General features: G+C 61.7%; 3 protein-coding genes across 14 annotated transcripts in view; 2 read left to right on the top strand and 1 right to left on the bottom strand.

Annotated features, from left to right (window-relative positions):
* The window catches only part of CELSR2 (cadherin EGF LAG seven-pass G-type receptor 2), a 31,222-nt gene extending 19,613 nt beyond the window's left edge, over positions 1-11,609 (top strand). Inside the window, exons 20-35 of one of the 4 annotated variants that reach the window (XM_074527963.1) lie at positions 139-282; positions 829-1,066; positions 1,467-1,652; positions 2,765-2,891; positions 3,880-4,080; positions 4,591-4,765; positions 5,764-5,876; positions 5,948-6,024; positions 6,766-6,892; positions 7,381-7,497; positions 7,581-7,711; positions 8,232-8,320; positions 8,412-8,555; positions 9,099-9,305; positions 9,379-9,607; positions 11,004-11,609. In XM_074527963.1, coding sequence (XP_074384064.1) covers positions 139-282; positions 829-1,066; positions 1,467-1,652; positions 2,765-2,891; positions 3,880-4,080; positions 4,591-4,765; positions 5,764-5,876; positions 5,948-6,024; positions 6,766-6,892; positions 7,381-7,497; positions 7,581-7,711; positions 8,232-8,320; positions 8,412-8,555; positions 9,099-9,305; positions 9,379-9,607; positions 11,004-11,025 — 2,327 coding nt within the window. In that variant the 3' untranslated portion in view covers positions 11,026-11,609. Of the gene's footprint in view, positions 1-138; positions 283-828; positions 1,067-1,466; positions 1,653-2,764; positions 2,892-3,879; positions 4,081-4,590; positions 4,766-5,763; positions 5,877-5,947; positions 6,025-6,765; positions 6,893-7,380; positions 7,498-7,580; positions 7,712-8,231; positions 8,321-8,411; positions 8,556-9,098; positions 9,306-9,378; positions 9,608-10,774 lie in introns of all 4 variants that reach the window. The other 3 variants (XM_074527962.1, XM_074527965.1, XM_074527964.1) reach the window with 3 other exon arrangements.
* On the bottom strand, positions 11,314-15,087 carry LOC102061672 (uncharacterized). Of its 7 annotated transcripts, none has more exons than XM_074527981.1 (6): positions 14,857-15,087; positions 13,631-13,677; positions 13,492-13,549; positions 12,706-13,057; positions 12,102-12,507; positions 11,314-12,015 (listed from the first exon to the last, which is right to left on the bottom strand). In XM_074527981.1, the coding sequence occupies exons 2-6, from the start codon at positions 13,644-13,646 to the stop codon at positions 11,900-11,902; spliced, it is 948 nt and encodes a 315-aa protein (XP_074384082.1). In that variant the 5' UTR covers positions 13,647-13,677; positions 14,857-15,087; the 3' UTR covers positions 11,314-11,899. The 7 variants fall into 7 exon arrangements, with proteins under 7 accessions (XP_074384082.1, XP_074384083.1, XP_074384086.1 ...); XM_074527982.1 differs by having other exon boundaries at positions 13,631-13,668; XM_074527985.1 differs by having other exon boundaries at positions 13,631-13,668; positions 14,852-14,879.
* PPIL1 (peptidylprolyl isomerase like 1) lies at positions 15,038-17,928 on the top strand. Of its 3 annotated transcripts, none has more exons than XM_074527987.1 (4): positions 15,038-15,196; positions 16,354-16,508; positions 16,588-16,656; positions 17,641-17,928. In XM_074527987.1, exons 1-4 carry the CDS (start codon positions 15,141-15,143, stop codon positions 17,859-17,861), a joined length of 501 nt encoding a protein of 166 aa, XP_074384088.1. In that variant the 5' UTR covers positions 15,038-15,140; the 3' UTR covers positions 17,862-17,928. The 3 variants fall into 3 exon arrangements, with proteins under 3 accessions (XP_074384088.1, XP_074384089.1, XP_074384090.1); XM_074527988.1 differs by having other exon boundaries at positions 15,149-15,289; XM_074527989.1 differs by lacking the exon at positions 15,038-15,196 and adding an exon at positions 15,284-15,423.
* The last annotated feature ends 829 nt before the right edge of the window (positions 17,929-18,757 follow it).

The following is an 18,757-nucleotide window of genomic DNA, read 5'->3' as shown; positions in this document are numbered from 1 at the left end:
TTGGTGTGTACTGGGCCTGGTGCGCCCTGGGATCAGTGAATGCTGGGGTCGGTGTGCGCTGGGGTCGGTGGGTGCCGGGGTCTGTGTGCCTCAGGGTTGGTGGGGCCATGCTGGGCCATGGGTGACGTGGTGCCACAGTGGTGTCAGTGGTGCGGCTGGACAAGAGCAGCTTTGCGGGTGCCCGCCTGCCACGGTATGAGGCGCTGCGGGGGGAGAAACTCCCAGATCTGGAGACGACCGTCATCCTGCCTGACAACATCTTCCGGCCCCCCAAGGACAGGCGTGAGTCTGGCGCATAGGGGGGACAGGGGGCAAGGTTGGGGACCCATTTGCATCCATGGGGCTGGCAGAGCTCGGGGGACCCCCCCATTTGGCCATGGGGACATGGCACAGCTGGGGACCCTGGCTGGGGGCTGGCAGGGATTGGGGAACCCCAGATACCCATGGGCTGGCAGGGTTAGGAATCCCAGTGCCACCGTGGGAAGTGCAGTGTGGCCACAGGGCTGGCAGGTTTGGGACCCCAGGATGGTACTGGCATGGCTAGGGACCCTGGTAAGGATGCAAAGACCAGGGACCCCAGGATGGCATCAGAGATCCTGGTGTGGCCATGGGGGGGGGCAGGGTTAGGAACACAAATGTGTCTCATTGTGGTCATAGAGCTGACAGGGTTGGGGACCCTGGTGTGGACATGGGGACCCCTGGAGCTGGAAGTGTTGGGGGAACCTTGTTGTGGTCATGGCATTGGCAGAGCTGGGGACTCCAGGGTGGCCATAGGGACCCCAATGAGGTCTCAGAGCATCATGCTGCCCCCTGTCCATGGCCCCCCAGGCCCCTCAACCGGGCATGGGCAGGCACCACAGGGCACAGGTGGGCAGGAGGAGGAGGAGGAAGATGAAGCAGGCGAAGAGGAGAAAGTGGAAGAGGAGGAGGCAGGGATGACTGTGGTGACCCGGCACAAGCACCACCCATCCCTGGGTGAGGGCCAGGCCATCGTCAGCGTCATCATCTACCGTACCCTGGCCGGTCTCCTGCCCCAGCACTTCGACGCCGACAAGCGCAGCCTCCGGTGCCACTGGGGATGGGGGCCGGGGGGGCTGGGGGTGGCACATGGGGCGTCAGGGCAAAACCAAGCATCTAGGGGTCAAGGGAGATGGAGCCAGGGGTTCCTGAGGGTTCCCAAGGGAGGAATGGTAAAGGGGACACATGGGGTACCCAAGGCTGGGAAGCACAGAGAGTGCCTGAGGATGGGGGGCAGAGGGTTGGGGAGGTGGCTCAAGGGATGCCCCAAGGATGGTGCACATAGGGTGCCCAAAAAAGAGGGCGCAGGGGAGAAAGGAGTGCCCAAAAAAGAGGACAGGGTAGAAAGAGGTGCCCTCACAGTGTCTGTGTGGTGCCAGTACACTCTGTGGTACCAAGGTGGGTTTTGGGGCACCCTGAGTGTGCTCCCTGACACCAGTGTCCCCCAGGGTGCCCAAGCGCCCCGTCATCAACACACCGGTGGTGAGCATCAGCGTGCACACGGGGGGTACAGATGGCGTGGGGGGCATGGGGACCCCCCAGGTGCTGGCCAAGCCCATCACCCTCCAGTTCCGGCTGTTGGAGACCCAGGAGCGCTCCAAGCCCATCTGCGTCTTCTGGAACCACTCTCTGTGGTGAGAGCAGGACAGGGGACACCCCAGGGTGACAGGAACACCCTGGGGCCACTGAGACATCCCAGCAGAGAGGGACATGGGACTGGGGATGGGAACACCCTGGGGAAGATGGGTACACTCCAGAGGGACAAGGGATCTCCCCAGGGAGACAGGAGATCTGGGTGTAACAACACCCAGGAGAACAGGGAATATCCCAAGGAACACCCTCGAGGGGTGGGGACATCTTGGGGAGTCAGGGACAGCATGGAGGGACACAGACGTGCTGAGATAACAGGGGACATGGCACACACCAGGGGAACAGGAAACACTGTGGGGGGAGAAGGGCCATGGAGATGGGGACACCCCAGTGAGGTGGGGACACCTCAGAGGGGACAGCAGATGTGAAATGGGGACACCCTAAGGAGATGGGGACACTCTGCGGGTACAGGGAGCATGAGGAAGGGGACATCCCATGGAGACAGGGGATGTACTAACAGGGATAAGGACACCTTGAGGCGACAGAGGACATGGGAATAGGGGACAGGGAGTATGGAGACAGGGCAGGATGGATGCCCCAATAACCCTGTGGGTCATGGGTGAGTAGCATGGGAACAGGACGTGAGGGGGCAGCTCTAACCCTGGTGGGTGTCAGATAGGATGGGGGTATGTTCCCAAATGGAGGGGTGTTCCCGGGTGAGTGTCCCTGGTGGGTGAGTGTCCCCAGGTGGTAGCGGTTGTCTCTGCTGGGTGGATGGATATCCCGGTGGGTGGGGGTATGTTGTCTGTGGATGTACCTGGTGGGTGTGAGTCCCTGTGGGAGGGTGACGCCAGCAGGTGTCCCCAGCACATGTGTCCCTGGTGGATTTAAAGGGGTGGAGCTACACAGTGTGGGTGGGGTTTTGAGGGGCACGGTTGAAGTGCTGTGAATGCTGGGGGGTGTCCAAGTGTGTGACGCCTTGGATGGATGTCCTGGGTCGGGTGCGTGTCCCTCGGTGGGGGTGGATGTTCCCGGTGGGTGTCCCTCGTGGGTGTCCCCAGTGGGTGAGTGGGTGTCGCGGTGTGTGTGTAAGTGTTTGTCCCGGTGGGTGTCCTGGCGGGTTTCGCGGCTCACGTCACTTTCTGGTGCTGCGCAGGGCGGGCAGTGTAGGCGGCTGGTCCGCACGAGGCTGCGAAGTCGCTTTCCGCAACCAGAGCCACGTCAGCTGCCAGTGCCACCATCTGACCAGCTTTGCCGTCCTCATGGACATCTCCCGCCGAGAGGTGGGGGCATAGGGGGACACGGAGGGGTGCATGGGGGCACAGGGTGACAGATGTGACGCGTGGGACGTGGAGGGACACAGTGACCCTGGGGGCAAGGAATGACTCAGGGTGAGGCCCTGGTGGGCACATGGGGGTGGATGGAGACACATGCAGAAATGGGCACAGGGTGTCAGGTGGTGCCACGCACAGGGCCGGCGCTTTATGGACAAGGGCGGGGATTTTGATAAAAGGGGAGGGACAGGGATAGGAGGGGCAGGGTCAGGGTGGAGGTGGGAGTGGTCATGGAGGCGGAACTGAGGGAAGTGTGGGGTTTAAGTGGGATCGCGCTAAATCCAAGGGGTACGGCTAAATCCAGTGGGTGGGGCTCCCTTGAGGCAGAACTAAGTGGGATGGGTCAAGCTGTGTCAGATCTGGCAGACGTGCCCCAGGTGCGGGTCCAGTCAGCGTGTGCAGCTGAGCAGGGTGGGCCGGTCGGTCTCCAAGGGGCAGAGCTGATGTGGGTGGGGTTACAAGAGGTGTGGTTGAGTGATGCAGGCGTGTTTTCAGGGACTGTGGCTGAGTAATGTGGGCAGGGTTTCCTGGGGCGGGGTTGAAAACTGTGGGTGGGACATAAAGAGGTGCGGTCAGTGTTGTGGGCGCGGCTTCAGGGGGCAGGGTCCGGTGCAGGTGGGGTTGAAAGGGGCAGAGCTGAGAGATGTGGGTGGAGTTTTGAGGGCTAGGGCTTAGTGGTACGGGAAAGGTTTAAAAGGGTGGAGCTACAAGATGTGGGTGGGGTTTTGAGGGGCATGGTTGAAGCGCTGTGATAGGGGTTTCAAAGGGTGGGGTTACCAGGGGCGGGGCTGAATTATGTGGGCAGGGCTTCCTATTGGGCTATGCATTTTGGGCAGGACTTCCCAGGCCCAGGGGCTGATTGCTTTGTATGACGGGGATGTCTGGGGGTGCGTGCCACTGAGCACATGCCTGACATATGCCGATCCTGGTGCTGCAGAACGGGGAGGTGCTGCCGCTGGCAGCACTCACCTACGGCTCCCTGGGCGTGGGGCTGGCGGGGCTGGCGCTGGTGGTCCTGGCCCTGGGGACCCTGAGGCGGCTGCGTTCCAACCGCCACAGCATCCGCCGGCATGGCACAGCTGCACTGTTCCTTGCACAGCTTGTCTTCCTGCTTGGCATCAACCAGGCCGATGTCCCGGTGTGTGGAAAAAGGGGGCTGGGAAAGGAGGGAAGGAGTGGAGATCACTGGGAAGAGCTGGTTGGGTCAGGGGATCTGCTGCCTTTGAATTGTTTGGGTTGGTGGGGCTGAAATGTGTGGGGCTAAGGGGTGGGCACGGCCATGGTGGGCTGGGCCTAAGGGGTGGCGGCTTAAAGACATGAGGACTATAATGGGTGGGGTCTGTCAAAGGGGTAGTGATCTCAAGGGGGGGAGTCTGTATAAAGGGGTGGGGCTTGCAAAGCAATGGGTCTGATAAACGGGGTGAGGCTCTCTAAGGGATACATCTTATCTCAAAGGGCTTGGCTGTCAAGGGGGTGGGACCCATCAAAGAGGTGGGGCACTCAAGGGGGGAGGCCCATAAAAGGAATGGGACCTTCTAGAGGAGTGTGACCTCAACAGAGGAATGACGTCTCAAAGGGGGAGCTCGGGGGGTTGTGCATATGGTTGGATGGGTGGGGCTGTGGGCTGGCACTGATGGGGCGGGTGCAGCTGGCGTGCACGGTGGTGGCCATCCTGCTGCAGTTCCTGTACATGAGTGCGGTAGGCTGGGCGCTGCTGGAGGCGCTGCACCTCTACCGGCGCTGTAGTGAACCCCGTCATGTCGACCGTGGTCCCATGCGCTTCTACCATGTACTGGGCTGGGGACTGCCTGCCTTCATCACCGGTGAGCCCTGCTGTGAAACCCTGCTCTCATTCTCGCACCATGCCCTGGACCACCAGCTGCCCACCTCCACCTGAGTCAACAGCTTTTGGTGGCTACACACCCCCTTCTAGGCTGTGGCCTGCCGCCTGAATCTCACTCCCGCAATCAATTTGATGCATGGTGGGGTCCTATTTCCATGTGTAACCCTACACCCAGAATATAGGCCCACCCCCAAATCCATCTTTACCGGTATAGCCACACCCCTGGATATAACCCTGCCTCCAGCAGGATAGTCATGCCCAGCCAAAACAGCCCCACTCCAAAAGTTTAGCTCCACCCTTAACCACCATAGCCCCACCCTGATACATAGGCAGAGTCATAGCTATGCCCTTGACTATCAGACCCAGTCCCCAAGATCTTAGACAGGCCCCAGGGTCCATAATCCTACCCTCATCCATCATAGCTCTGCCTCCAAATTTCAGACACACCCCTGGGGTCATAGCCCCCTCCCAAAGAGTATAACCCTGGCGAACATTTTATCCTCACCACAAGAGTTTAGCCCCACCCTCATCCATCATATCTCCACCCCAAGAGCATCTTTCCCAACATCTTCAATATGCTCCCAGGGCCATAGCCTTTCTCCATCAATCCTAGTCAGATACTCCCCAGGATCTTAGCCCTGCCCTCATCAGCATAACCCCCCTCCAGAGACTAGATCTGTACTAACTTCTTAGACAAGCCCCCTGTGCCATATCCCTGCTCTCACCAGCACTGCCCCATGTCCAAGAGCTTAGGCAAACCTCATTTGCATAGCGCTGTCTCTACCCAGCATAGCCACAGCCCCAAGAGCAGCACCTTCTCACCAGCCCTGTACCACCCATGAGCCATTCCCTGCCACTCCACGAGTCCCATCCTGCCATAGCTTCACATTCTTTAGCCCTGCTCCTCCCACCTTAGCCCTGTTTCCTCTTATAGCCCCATCCACTGAATTGGCCCCACTCCTGATCTCTCATTTGCAGGGCTGGCGGTGGGGCTGGACCCTGAGGGCTATGGGAACCCCGACTTCTGCTGGCTGGCCCTGCACGACAGCCTGGTGTGGAGCCTGGCTGGGCCCTGCGCTGCCGCCCTTGCCGTGCGTACAGGGCTGGGGGCTGGGGAGGGCATGGGATCCCCTATCACCCTGCTCACTCCCTGCACCCCCAGGTCGGCATCTTCTTCCTGGTGCTGGCAGCCAGGGCCACCTGTGCCACCCCTCAGGGCTTCCAGAAAAAGGGCTCAGCGTGAGTCACCCAGGCGGGGTCACCTGCAGGGGGCAGGGGACGCAGCGGGGATGGGGTTGCCTAAGGGGGGCATGGGAGGTTGGGGCACCCACAGAGGCTGCAGTGCACTGGGGTTAGGGGGCACGCATAGGGAGCTGGCCTTTTGGGGAACCTGCAGAGGGCAGGGAGGCACAGGATGGACTGCGGCGTCCATGGGGGGCAGGAGGGCACTGGGCTGCCTATGGGGCAGGGGTAGGAGGGGACAGTGGCGTCTGGGTCATCCATGGGTGCAGGGCAGCCGTGGGGAGGCAAAGGGGCAGGGGGGTACGGGGGGATAGAGCCAATGGGGAGCATGGGGGCACGGGAGGTTGGGGCATCTGTGGAGGGCAGGGGGGCACAGGAGGTTGGGACACCTGTGGAGGGCAGGGAGGCATCAAGGGCAGAGTCCCCTGTGGGGGACTGAGGGGGTCAGGGGAGATTGGGGCATCTAGGGGGGCAAGGGGGTTACAGAGCACCCATAGGGAGGCAGAAGGGCACTGGGGCAAGGGGCACAGGGGGCTGGGGTTAGGCTGGGCCCACAGGGAACAGGGGAGCTCAGGGGGCTGGAGGACCCATTGATGGCAGAGTGGGTCAGGGGGAAGTTGGGGCATCTGGAGGGGGAGAGGGCTATGAGGGGCTGGGGCAACCCTGGGGGCCAGAAGTGCAGAGGGGTGTGACATGTGATGTCATTGTGGTAACACTGGGTGCCATTGGGGTGCTCAGGTCTGGGGTGCGCACAGCTGCAGTCCTACTGGCCATGCCCAGCCTGGCCTGGCTTCTGGCCCTGCTCTCAGTCAACAGTGACACGTTGCTCTGTCACTACCTGTTCGCCGCCTCCAACTGCCTCCAGGTCAGTGGGAACCACCTGAGACTCCACTCGTGGAACCTCCAGAGCCACCACCCCTGGGACCCCCAAAGACTCCAGAACCCCAAAGCCTCTGCCCCTGGGATCCCCAGTGACCATGACCCCTGGGACTCCCAGAGATCCCAGAGCCCCCTGAACCTCACACCCTTGGCACCTCCAGAGTCCCACACCTATTTGTAGGGCACCCAGTGGGCACAGAGAGGTCCTTTGCCATATCCAGGGCACTAATGGGAGGTATCCAGTGTATATGGGAGCACCTCAACCACTCTATGGTGCCCATGGAGGGCACTCAGTGCATATGGGGGTCCCTCATTCCGTTTGAGATATCCGTGGAGGGCACGCTCATTCTCTTTGAGGTGCAAATGGGATGCACCCAGTCTGGATGGTGACCCCTTGACTGGTCCAGGGTGCTGCTGGTATCCTCCCAGGCTGTACCCACCCTTCCTTGTCCCCCCCGCCTCCTTTCTGCCCAGGGCCCCCTCATCTTCCTGTCCTGTGTGGTGCTGAGCAAGGAGGTGCGAAGGAGCCTCCGCCTGAGCTGTGCCCGCTGGCACCACCCACCGCTGGCCACCAAGGCCACCCTCACTCCCGTGAGTGCTGGGCCACATGGGGGGGTGCCAGGAAGAGAAGGGCAGCCTGTGCCATGGCCATGACATCCTTGTGCCCTTGGCAGGCCTGTGGCAGGGACAGCACATACGTGGCAGGGCGACTGTACCCGCCCCCAGGTGGTGGGTCCTCGGGGTCCCTGCACAGCACTGCACGCTCGGGCAAGAGCCACCACAGCTACATCCCCTTTGTGCGGCGGTACTGGGCACAGCTGGGACCAGGGCATGGGTTTTCATGGGGTCCTGGGCTGGTGTGGCACTGGGATGACAAGATGGAATGGTGATGGGATGGTGGGGTAGCAGGGTGCTGGGGTGGTTGGTTGGTGAGTTGGTGGGGTGGCAATATGGCGTTGCATGGCATGGGAATACTGGGATGGCAGGATGGTGGGTGGTGGGGTGACATGGTTGTGGGGGTGTTGGGATTGGTGGATGGTGGGGTGGTGTGCTTGTAGGGGTGTTGTGATGGCTGGGTGGTGGGGCAGTGGCATGGATGCGCAGCACTACAGTGGCAGGGTGACATGCACATGCAGTGGTGAGGTAGCAGGGTGGTCACAGAGTGGGGGTTGAGGGGGTGTTGGGGTGAAGTGGTGGCAGAGGTAGGTGGTGGGTGTCAGTGGATGAATATTGTGTCAGTGGATTGGTGTCAGTCAGTGGGTGACAGTGGATGGTAGGTGTTTGTGAATGGGGATCAGGTGTTGATGAGTATTGTGTCTCCACAGGGAGGACTCAGGTCTGGCAGGCAGCCCGGGGCCAATTCCGCTGCCCGAGCCTGGGGGGCTCTTCCTTGGCGCTCAGGACCAGCCCGAGGGTACGGCCTCACCCATAGGGCAAGTGCCCCTAGCCTCGGCCCAGGGGGCAGGAGGTGTCTCTGGGCACCTCCTGACCTTTAACCCCCCCAGAGCACGACACAGAGTCGGACAGTGACCTGTCCCTGGACGACCCAAGTGGATCCTATGGCTCCACACATTCCTCCGACAGCGAGGATGAGGTCCCCCGTGGCTGGGACCCCCTGCCCGGGGCTCCGCCGGGTCCCCCCGGCCCTGGTAACACCCCCAGGGGGCACCCCGTGGAGATGGGGGACCTTCAGCCTGGCTGGGTGCTGATGGGGGCACCCAATGGGTTGGGGGAGGTCCCTTGCCTTATCCAGGACAGTGATGGGGGGCACCTGGTGGGGGTAGGGGTCCCTTGTCCAGTCTGGAGTGGTGATAGGGCCATTGAATAGATTTGGGGGGGTGGGAGGAGGTCTTGCATCTTGGCTGGGTCCTGATGCAGGAGGCACACAGTGGACAAAGGATCCCTGGTCCAGCCTGGAGTTCTGATAAACACAGTGGGTATGAGAGAGAGGGTCCCTTGTCTGGTCTGGTGATGGGAGACACCTAAAAGGTTTGGGGGTTCCTCATGCAGTCAGAGGTGCTGATTGGGGCACCCAGGGGGGAAAGATGGCCCCTTGTCCACTCTGAGGTGTGGATGGGACTGATGCAATGGGTTTGGGTGCATTTCTCACACTATGTGCTGATGGGGGCACCCAGTGAGGATGGGAGGGGGTCCCTGGTCCTGCCTGTCCCAGCTTCCTTCCTTCCCCACAGGTGACCCCCTGGTGCCCCCGGGATGCCCATACTGGCCAGGGGAGTTTGTGACAACAGCGAGCGAGAGTGAGGGACCAGGAGGTAGCGAGGGGCTGCGAGTGCAGCCAGCAGGGGGGCAGGGACACCCCTGGGGTGACCCCCCCCAGCCCAACGGCGAGGCACTCCCCAGGAACCCCCTGCTGCTGCCCCTGCCCCACCCCCACAAAGGTATGGGCTGCCATGGCATGGGTGGGCACTCCAAATCTGGCCTCCCCACCCATGGGTGATGCTGCTCCTGCAGGGATACTGAAAAAGAAGTGCCTGCCCCCCATCAGTGAGCGGGGCAGTGCTCAGCACCCTGGGCCACCCCCACCGCCTCCTGCTTGCACGGCTGCCTCCTCAGGCAGTGATGTGGGCCCCCTCCCCGTGCCCCGGCCTCGGCAGAGCCTCCAGGAGCAGCTCAGCGGCCTCACCCCCATTGCCATGAGCATCCGCACAGGCACCGCTGACGAGGACTCCTCTGGCTCTGAGTGAGTGCCCACCACATCTGAGGGGTGCTCACTGGGAGTTCTTTGGGTGCCAGGATGCCCTCTGGGCACCTCTTGGGTTTGAGGGTGCCCTTGGGGTGCCAGGGTTTCTGTTGGGTGGACAAGCAGTCAAACACCACTTGTTGGGTACCCTTTGGGTGCTTATCAGATGCAAGGATAGCTGGGTACCAGGGTGCCCAGGTTCCTGTTGCACTCCCATTTGGTGCCAGGGTTTCTCTCAGGTGCCAATTGGGCACACATTGGATCCAGCACTTCTTGGCTGCTCATCAGGTGCCACAGTAATGACTGAACACCCATTGGGTACAACATTACCTGTCGGGTATCCATCAGGTTCCAGGGTTCCCTTTGGGTGTCCACTGGGTGTCAGGGTGCCCAACGGGCGCCCTTTGGATGCCCATCAGGTGCCAGGGTTCCTTCTTGGGTGTTCATCAGGTCCCAGCAATCCCTTTGGATCCAATGAATATCGGGTGCCAGATCCAATGAATATTGGGTGCCAGGGTGCGCATTGGTGCCCATCACATGTAGGGTGTTTGTTGGCTGTCTGTAGGGTGCCAGGGTAACCAACAGGTGACCATTAAGTGTCAGTATTCCTCTTGGGTGCCCATGGGGTTTTCCACTAGATTCCTACTGGGTGCCCATTGAGGGTTGAGGAACCCACAGAATACCCACTGGATACCCACTGAATACTCACTGGGTGTTCTTCAGGTCTAAGTGCACCCACTGGATGCCAGCTGACTGTCTGTGGGTGCCCATTGGATGCCCATTGTGCATCCATTGACCATTATGTGTCCATTTGGTGTCCACTGACTGCCCATTAGGTGCCTAATGACTTCTGTGTGCACACTGGGTGCCCCTTGGGTCTAATAGCACCTGTTGGGTGTGCATTAACTGTTCGTGAGTGTCCACTGACCACTGGGTGCCCCTCGGGTCTAACAGTGCCCATTGGGTGTTGGAGTGCATGTTGGGTGCCCACTGACTGTCCAAAGGTGCCCGTTGACCACTGGGTGCTCACTAGGTGTCAGGGTGCCCATTGGAGTGTTCACTGGGTGCTGGGGTGCCCACTGGGTACCCCTGACCACCCACAGATGCCTAGGGCAGAGGTGGCACAGCAGCACTAACTCTACTCTTTTCTCCCCCTCTACCCCCCAGATTTCTGTTTTTTAATTTTCTCCATTAACCCAAGGGGGCTGGGGGCTCCCCCCCAAACCCCACCCCACCATCTCCCCCCAGGGGTTGGCGCTGGGTGCTGGGAGGCACAGAGGGCACCCTGGCATCCACCTCCTCCATCATGCATCTGTCTGTCTTGTTTTTTATTCTCCCCCCATCCTGCACTTTGTATCCATCCCCCCCCTCCCCCATCTGTCCGTCCCCCCACCAGGAGCGACGAGACCTCGATCTAATGGGGACCCACCCAGCAGGCAGCCCACCCACTGTGCCAGGGACACCAGGACAAGGAGGGCACCAGCATGGTGGGGGCGGGGGGCAGAACACACCAGGACTGGGGATGCACAAGGACTGGGAGGACATCAGGAAGGAGCAGGGAACCACAATCATCCCCTCAGTGCACTTTGCATCCTTGCAGGGATTGGCACCTTGGGATGATGGCACAGGGTGCCCCTGTTGTCCCCCCATGATCACCCCCAGCCCCTTTGCCCAGCAGAGTGTTTTATTTAAAAAATACATGAAAATACAAAAAAAGGAATTTATAACCAACTCCCCCGTTGTGCCAACCCCCCTTGCCCTCCAAGGTGCCAACTCCCATGAAGGTGCAACCCGTCCCATGTGCCAACTCCCCAGGTGGGGAGCATGTGGAGGGGGGGATCAGGTAGGGGTTACAGGGAAATCTGGGACCCCCCCCTGCCCAGAGGCTCAAGTGGGGGAACCCAGGGATGGGTGTTGGGGGGATGAGGGGCCCCTGGGTGCTGGGGAATGTGGGGGGTTTCCTACTGCTGATGAGACCTTTTGTAATTAAAGCAAAACTCAATGAGTGCCTCGGCTCATCCCTGGGGACACCCCTGGCTCTGCCACCCCAAAGTCAGCTGGTCCCTGGGGGTTCCAGCTCTGCCCTGTGACCTGTTAACCCAACGGGTGCCTTGGCTGCTCCCTGGGGGCCCCTGGTGCTGCCTGCCTCCTTCCAAAACCCAGTGGATGTCTCAACTCATCCCTGGGGTGGCCTTGGCTCTGTCCCCCCCAGCCTAGGTACCTTAGCTGGTACCTAGGGGGGGGCTGGGTGCCCCCAGGGCCTCTGGGTGGGTGTGGGGTGGTTTGGGGGTGTCACCTCGGGGTGCTGCTCACCGCCGTCTTGCGGGAGGACCGCAGGCGGGTGGGAGGGGGTCCTGGTTTGCACCCCAAGGCACCAGTTGTGGGGGCTGCCCGTGCTGCCCCTGCACCTGCAAAGGAGAAAGAAGCCACATAGAAACTGAGGCACGGGGGATGGGGCATCCCCTGCGTCCCCCAAACCCCATTACATCCTTACCTCTGGGGGTGGGGGTCCTCCCACCCGCTGCTGGAGCCCGAGGGGACAACTTGGGGAGGGCAGTGGGTGCCGGGGAACAGCCGGAGGGCACAGGGGTGGTGGTGGTCCTGGTGTGGGGCTGGCGGGTCGGGGGGGGACAGGAAATTGTGCCCCCCCTCACCTTAGCCTGGCCTGGGGAGAGAGGGGGGATTGGAGTCTGGCCCAGGAGCCCCCGTGGCCATGGTGTCCCCATTCCCTTGCCATAACTACCTGCTGTTCCCCCCTGGGGGGGCTCTGACCTGCCCCGGGCACCAGCCCTCTGCCCCTGGGGAGGGCATGGCCGGGGTGGGCCCGCACGGCTGGGGGGGAGCCCCCTGCTACCCAAGGGTCCCTTTGCCGCTGCTGTGGAATTACGGCTGGGAGGTGCCTGAAAATAGAGCGGGGGACATGGAGACATCATTCAGTGAGTGCCCCCTCACCCACAGGGCTGGGGGGTTCACAATGCCCCTTGGAGACAGGGGGGCACTCACTGCCCCCATCTAGGATGGGTTTGGGGGGGATCTGGGTGTTCAGCACAGGTGGGACACAGCCACACTGGGACCCCCTACCCCTGGGTCTCACCTACCTTGGGGACACTGGTGGCAGCAGAGGCCCCCCGGGGCTTGGCGGGGGGGCGGGGGCTGGGGGCAGGGCCCTGAGACTCCACGGTGGGCAGGAGCGCCCGCACCGGGCTGTCCTTCACCACGAAGGTCTGGCGGCGGGGGCTGCGGGGTGTGCTGGGGGGCGTGGAGGTGGGTCCGGGGGGGTCTCCGGGAGCGGGAGGGGGCAGGTGACAGCCCTCCAACTGTGCCGCCAGGCGCGTGGCCTCCCGCACCATCTCTTCCAGACGGGCCCCACTCAGGGGACTCCAGCGCCCGTTGCTGCCCCCGTGCCGGCACCCCCTGCCCGGGCTGTCCTCATCCTCCTCTTCCTCCTGGCTGCGGATGGGAAGGGGGGAGGGGGAATGGCTGTGTCAGCCCCCCAAACACCGCTGCCAAGAAGTGGCAGGAACCACCCCCCCCCCATGCCACCCAGAACCCCATTAATTGTGTGACACGTCCCCCAGGACCCCCAGAACCACATCTATGAGGGGGACATATCCACAGGACCCTCAGAACTGTGTTCATGGGGTGACATGTTCCTTAGGACACCATCTTTGGGGTGTGATGTCCCTCATGGCCCCCAGGACCCCAGCTATGAGTTGCACATTCCCCACAATGCCATCCATGGGGTGACATGTCCCCTAGGACATTGACAATGAGGTACCCTGTCCTCCACGTCCCATCCTATTCCCCACGTTCCCAACTACAAGGTGTCTTGTCCCCCCTGTTCCCATCCATGGGGTGCCCTTTTCCCCACCACCCTCCCGTACCTGTCAGACGGCGACAGCACACCGAAGTCGAAGCTCTCCTCGGTGACAAATCGAACATCTAGGGGACACTGGGTGTAAGCCCCAGCCACCCGTGCCAGGGGGGAAACACGGGGGACATGCAGCACTGGTGCTGCCATACCTCGGTCCTCGGCCATCGCCTCGGGGCACCGGGGCCACCTGTGGGAGCTGGGGGGGGTCACCACCGACCCCATCGGGGTTCCCCACCCGTGCCCCTACCCGCCCCTCGCCGTGTCCCCAACCCCCCGCGGGGGCCCGGTGGCACCAGCCAGCGCGCGGGTGACACGGCCAGTGCCAGGCGCCGCTGGGCTCGGTGCCACCGGGATGGGGACAGGGATGGCTCCGCCAGCGCCAGTAGGCGGGGGTGACACCGGCGACCCCCGCGCGGGGAACCCACAGCCAGCACCCCCAGGCCGGGTGTCCTCAGTGCCACGATGGAAAGTCCCAGCCCCGCACCCTGATCCGTGCGAGTCCCCAGTGCCACAATGGTGGTTCCCAGCCCCTATCGGGGACCCCAGCCTAACACTGAGGGGGCCCAACCCCGCTGGGAGGTCATAGCCCCACACCCAGGGGAGCCCCTGTTCCACACCCAGAGGGTCCCAGCCCCACACCCACACTCCGATCCCGGGGGACCCCCAGCCCCACACCCCGATTCCGGAGGATGCCCAGCCCCACATCTTGATCCTCAGGGGGTCCCATCCCCATGCAAGAGGACCCCATTCCCGTACCTAGAGATCCCAGCCCTTCACCCCCAGTCCCTTAGGGACTCCAGCCCCACACTGAGGGGTCCCAGCTCTGCATCTCGATCCCGAGGGAGTCCCATCCACATTCCTAGGCCTCCCAGCTCCCAGCCCCCATACCGGGGGGGGTCTCAAACCCAAACTCCGACCCTGGGGGTCCCATTCCCACTCCTGGGCCTCCCAGCCGCACACTGTGGAGTCTCAGCCCCATTATGGGGCGATCCCTCCCCCACACCTGGTGAATCCCCCAGCCACTCACCCCCAGCCCAGGAGACCCCAGTCCCACATTGGGGGGTCCCAACTCCAAAGTAAGAGGATTCCAGCCCCACCGACGAGTCCCAGCCGCGCACCCCAATCCCATGGTGACCCCAGCCCCACACCGAGAGGGCCCCAGCCTCCACCGGGGGTCCGGGCCCCGCAGCTCCAGCCCTGGGGGTCCTCAGCCCCTACCAGGGGGTCCCAGCCCCTCACCCCGACCCCACGTCTTCCCATCTCTGCATGGCGTGGTTTACCCGGCGCTCCGCGGCCCACCCGATCTCCCCGCCGGTTTCCCCTCTCCCCGGGGGTCCCGGTCTGCCCTCGTCCCCCCTCTCCCCTGCCACCTCACCGCCCCCGGCTCCCGCTCGTCGCGCGCGCCGAGGAGGCGTGGCCTAACGAAAGGGGCGCGGTCTCGTTCGAATTCCCCCTCCCCTTGCGGCTCAATCGCTGCGCGCCCGCCCCGGGTTCCGATTGGCCTGCTCCCTTTAGGTGTTCATTCTGATTGGCCAGTCGCCTCGCCCTTCTTCTCGCTGATTGGCTCTTCCCCTCCCCCACGCCCCGCCTTCAACAGCTGGGGGTGTGGCCCGGAAGCGCGGTGCCTGAGGGTCGTTCCGCCATCGGTGCCTCCGCAGCATGGCCGCCGTCCCTCCCGACTCCTGGCAGCCGCCCACCGTTTCCATGGAGACCACGTAAGGGGCGGGGCATCGCCCCGGTACCGGCACCGGTACCGGCACGGGAGGCCCTGCCCACCCCTTGTTCCGCCCCCTTCCGCGGCACTGGCGGTAAATCGGTGTCCGCTCCTTCTCTTCCCGGCTTCCGTGCAGCCCCGGTGTTCTTGAGTCCCTGATCCTCCCGGTACGGGGCAGTCCCCGGTGTCCGTGAGCCCCCGGTACCAGGCAGACCCTGAACTCCACAGGTGCTAAGAAACTCTCAGTGTCTCCAGAACGGGACAGCTCCGTTATCCCCCAGCATGAGCCAGTCCTGGTTTCCGCCCCGATACTAGAGGGCCCCTGGTTCCCTCGGTCTTCCCCCTGGTGTTCGTAACCCCCAAGCCCCTCGGTATCAGGCAGATCCCAGTGATCCCATGGTATCCCGTTAGCCCCAGTGTCTCCCGATACCGCACAGAACCAGCCAGTCCAGCTTGTTTCCCCTGGTACCAGGAGCCATCCATGTCCTCCTGGTGTCCCACTGCCCCCCATCCCCTCTCACCCCTGTGGTCCCTGTCCCTAACTGGCCCTGGGGGATATGGGGGGGAGTGAGGGATCACGTTGAGGTGTTTCCTGTTACCCATCCTTGTTCTTGTTCCCATTCCCATTACCAGTATTCCTATTTCCCATTCCCTGGATGGGCCTGCTTGGTGCTGGAGCTGTACTAACAGCACAGCCCCCTGACTTTTGTCTCAAACTGGGGTCAGGGAGTCACAATTCTTGCCCTGCAGCTGCAAGAATTGACCCTATAGGTGGAAGAGTTTACAGCAGGGTGACCCACCCTGTCTCCTGTTCCCATTCCTGGTGCTGTTCCCCATTCTCAGTGTCATTCCTGTTCCTGGTTTTCCCATTCTCAGGATGGGCTCTCCAGTGCTGGAGCTGTACTGGCAGAAAAAGCCCATAGCTTTGGTCTGAAACTGGTTGTGGGAATCACAGTGTGATGATCCTGTCTCCAGTTCCCATTCCCATTCCTGCTGTTCCCATTCACAGAATGAGCCTGCTGGTGCTGGAGCTGCACTGGCAACACAACCCCTGGCTTTGGTCTGAAGCTGGGGATGTGGATACCACTTTGGGATGTGGGGATTACTTTCCCATTTCTGATACCTTTCCCGTTCCCATTCTCTGTGTTCCCATCCCAGGATGGGCCCACTTGTGCTGGAACTGTACTGGCAACACGCCCCCCGCACCTGCAAGAACTTTGCTGAGCTGAGCCGCCGCGGGTACTACAACGGCACCAAGTTCCACCGCATCATCAAGGACTTCATGGTGCAGGGAGGGGACCCCACGGGTACTGGTGAGCACAGGCCTCTGAAATCTTCCTGGGACCTGCTCTGGTGCCAGGGGTTCCTGCTGACCCCCAAATTCCCCTGCAGGCCGTGGTGGCGCCTCCATCTACGGGAAACAGTTCGAGGATGAGCTGCACCCGGACCTGAAGTTCACTGGTGAGTGGGGCCAGCACTGGGAGAGCACTGGAGGGACATCCCTGGGACCCCAGGACCCCACCTATAGAGGGGCAGGACCCCTGAGAACACACTTGTGGAATGGGATGGGATGTCCCCTGTGTCTTCATCCTGGGAGTGACATGACTCCCAGGACTCCAGTCATGGGGTGGGCATGTCTCAAGGAGGCTGGTCATGGAGTATGTCCTCCAGGACCCTGGCCATGAGGTGGCATGTCTCCCCTGTCCCCCAAGATCCTGTCTATAGGGTGACAAGTTCTCTGTGTCCCCAAATCCCCATCCATGGAGTGACATGACCCAAGGAGCTTTGCCACGGGATGCTCTATTTCCGCATTTCTGATGTGACATGTCCCTGTGTCCCACAGACACCAGGATCCTGGCAATGGCCAACATGAGGCTGGACACTAACAGGAGCCAATTCTTCCTCATGTTCCCCTAAGACCTCTCCATTGGATGGCATTTTCCCCATAACACCAGAACCTCAGCCAGGGGATGACATGTCCCTGAGACCCCATCCATGGTGTGGCATGTCCTCCATATCCCCCGGACCCTGTCCCTGAAATGGCATGTCCTCCAAGACCCTGTCCATAGCATGGCATATCCCTCAGGGTGCCAGGATCCTTGGCCCATGTCCCACAGGCACTAGGATCCTGGTGATGGCCAGTATGGGGCTGGACACCAATGGGAGCAAGTTGTTACTGATGTCCATTAAGACTCCTCTGTCAGGTGACAGGTTCGTCTGCAGCCTGTCCATGGAGTGACATGTCCCAGGGATCGTAGCCATAGGATGACGCCCTCCAGGATCCCAGTCTTGGAGTGACATGTTTCCCATGATACAGGGGTCTTGGCCATGAGATGACATCCTCCCATGGGATGACATGTCCCCTATCATGCTGGAACCTTGGCTGTGGGGTGGCATGTCCCCTGTATCCCCATCCATAATGTGACATGTCCCCATGTCTCACAGGCGCCGGGATCCTGGCAATGGCCAATGCAGGGCCGGACACCAATGGAAGCCAATTTTTCCTGACACTGGGCCCAGCACAGTGGCTGGATGGGAAGCACAGCATTTTTGGGAGGGTGTGCCAAGGAATGGGGGTGCTGGGGCGCCTAGCCATGGTGGAGACTAACTCCCAGGACCGACCCCTCGATGATGTAAAGGTCATCAAGGCGTATCCCTCGGGATAGGGGTTGTGGGGTACCTCCCTCCAAATTGTACTGCTCATTTATTTGTAATAAAGGAAGTTGGATGTGATGGGCTCCCTCACAGAGTGGTGGTTTTAGGGGGAGGTGGGGGAAATGTCTTTGGCATAGTGGGGTCTGGGAGGTTGTGAGCCCCCCCGAAAAGGGTTTGTGGGTGCCCTTGGAGGGGTGGGTGTCTCTCCTTGGGGACATGGAGCTCCCAGTGGCCCCACTTCCTGGGCATGCAGAGTGGATGCCAGAGACCCAAATTTACCCCTATTGTGTTGTGTCTGTGTGTCCTCAAAGTTTCCTGGGACACCCCAGAATGTCCCTCTACTATGGACCCATTGGATCACTGAGCTTTGGGTGGAAAGGGGGGGTTGGTGCTGTCCCCCCAGAGTGGGCTCCCCACACAGCACTGGGGACCCTCAAACTGGCAGCAGAGTCCTCAAGCCAGCACACACTGGGTTCTCCCCAGCACTGGGTAACCCCCCCAGCAATGGGTGTCCCCTCTGGTGCTCGATGTCACCCCCCCTTGCTCCCAGTGCAGGACCCGGGACGGTACTGGGAGCTGCTGGATGTTACCAGAATGGTGCAGGGGAGGTACTGGGAGCTACGGAAGGATAGCAGAGGACTGGGGGACTCTGCATCTGCAGTTGCAGGGGCTGTGGGGATACTGGGAAGGTTCTGAATAAGGGGGAACTAGGGGGATTGGGACCTCAATCTGTGGAGTGGGTGGTATCAAGAGTGTCACAGGGGGCTGCACTGGGAGTGTCAGAGGGGTGCTGGGGCTACTGGGGAGGGAGCACTGGGGGTCTGGTCTGGAGGTGATCCCGGGGGTGGTTACCAATGGTCCGTGGTGTACCGGGGTCTGGAGGCAGCCTCGGGGGCAATCCCAAGGC

The sequence above is a fragment of the Zonotrichia albicollis genome, chromosome 28, assembly GCF_047830755.1.
Source record: "Zonotrichia albicollis isolate bZonAlb1 chromosome 28, bZonAlb1.hap1, whole genome shotgun sequence".
NCBI classification, from domain to species: domain Eukaryota; kingdom Metazoa; phylum Chordata; class Aves; order Passeriformes; family Passerellidae; genus Zonotrichia; species Zonotrichia albicollis.
The sequence above is the reverse complement of the archived record's forward strand: the minus strand, read 5'-3'. Positions and strand labels throughout refer to the sequence as shown.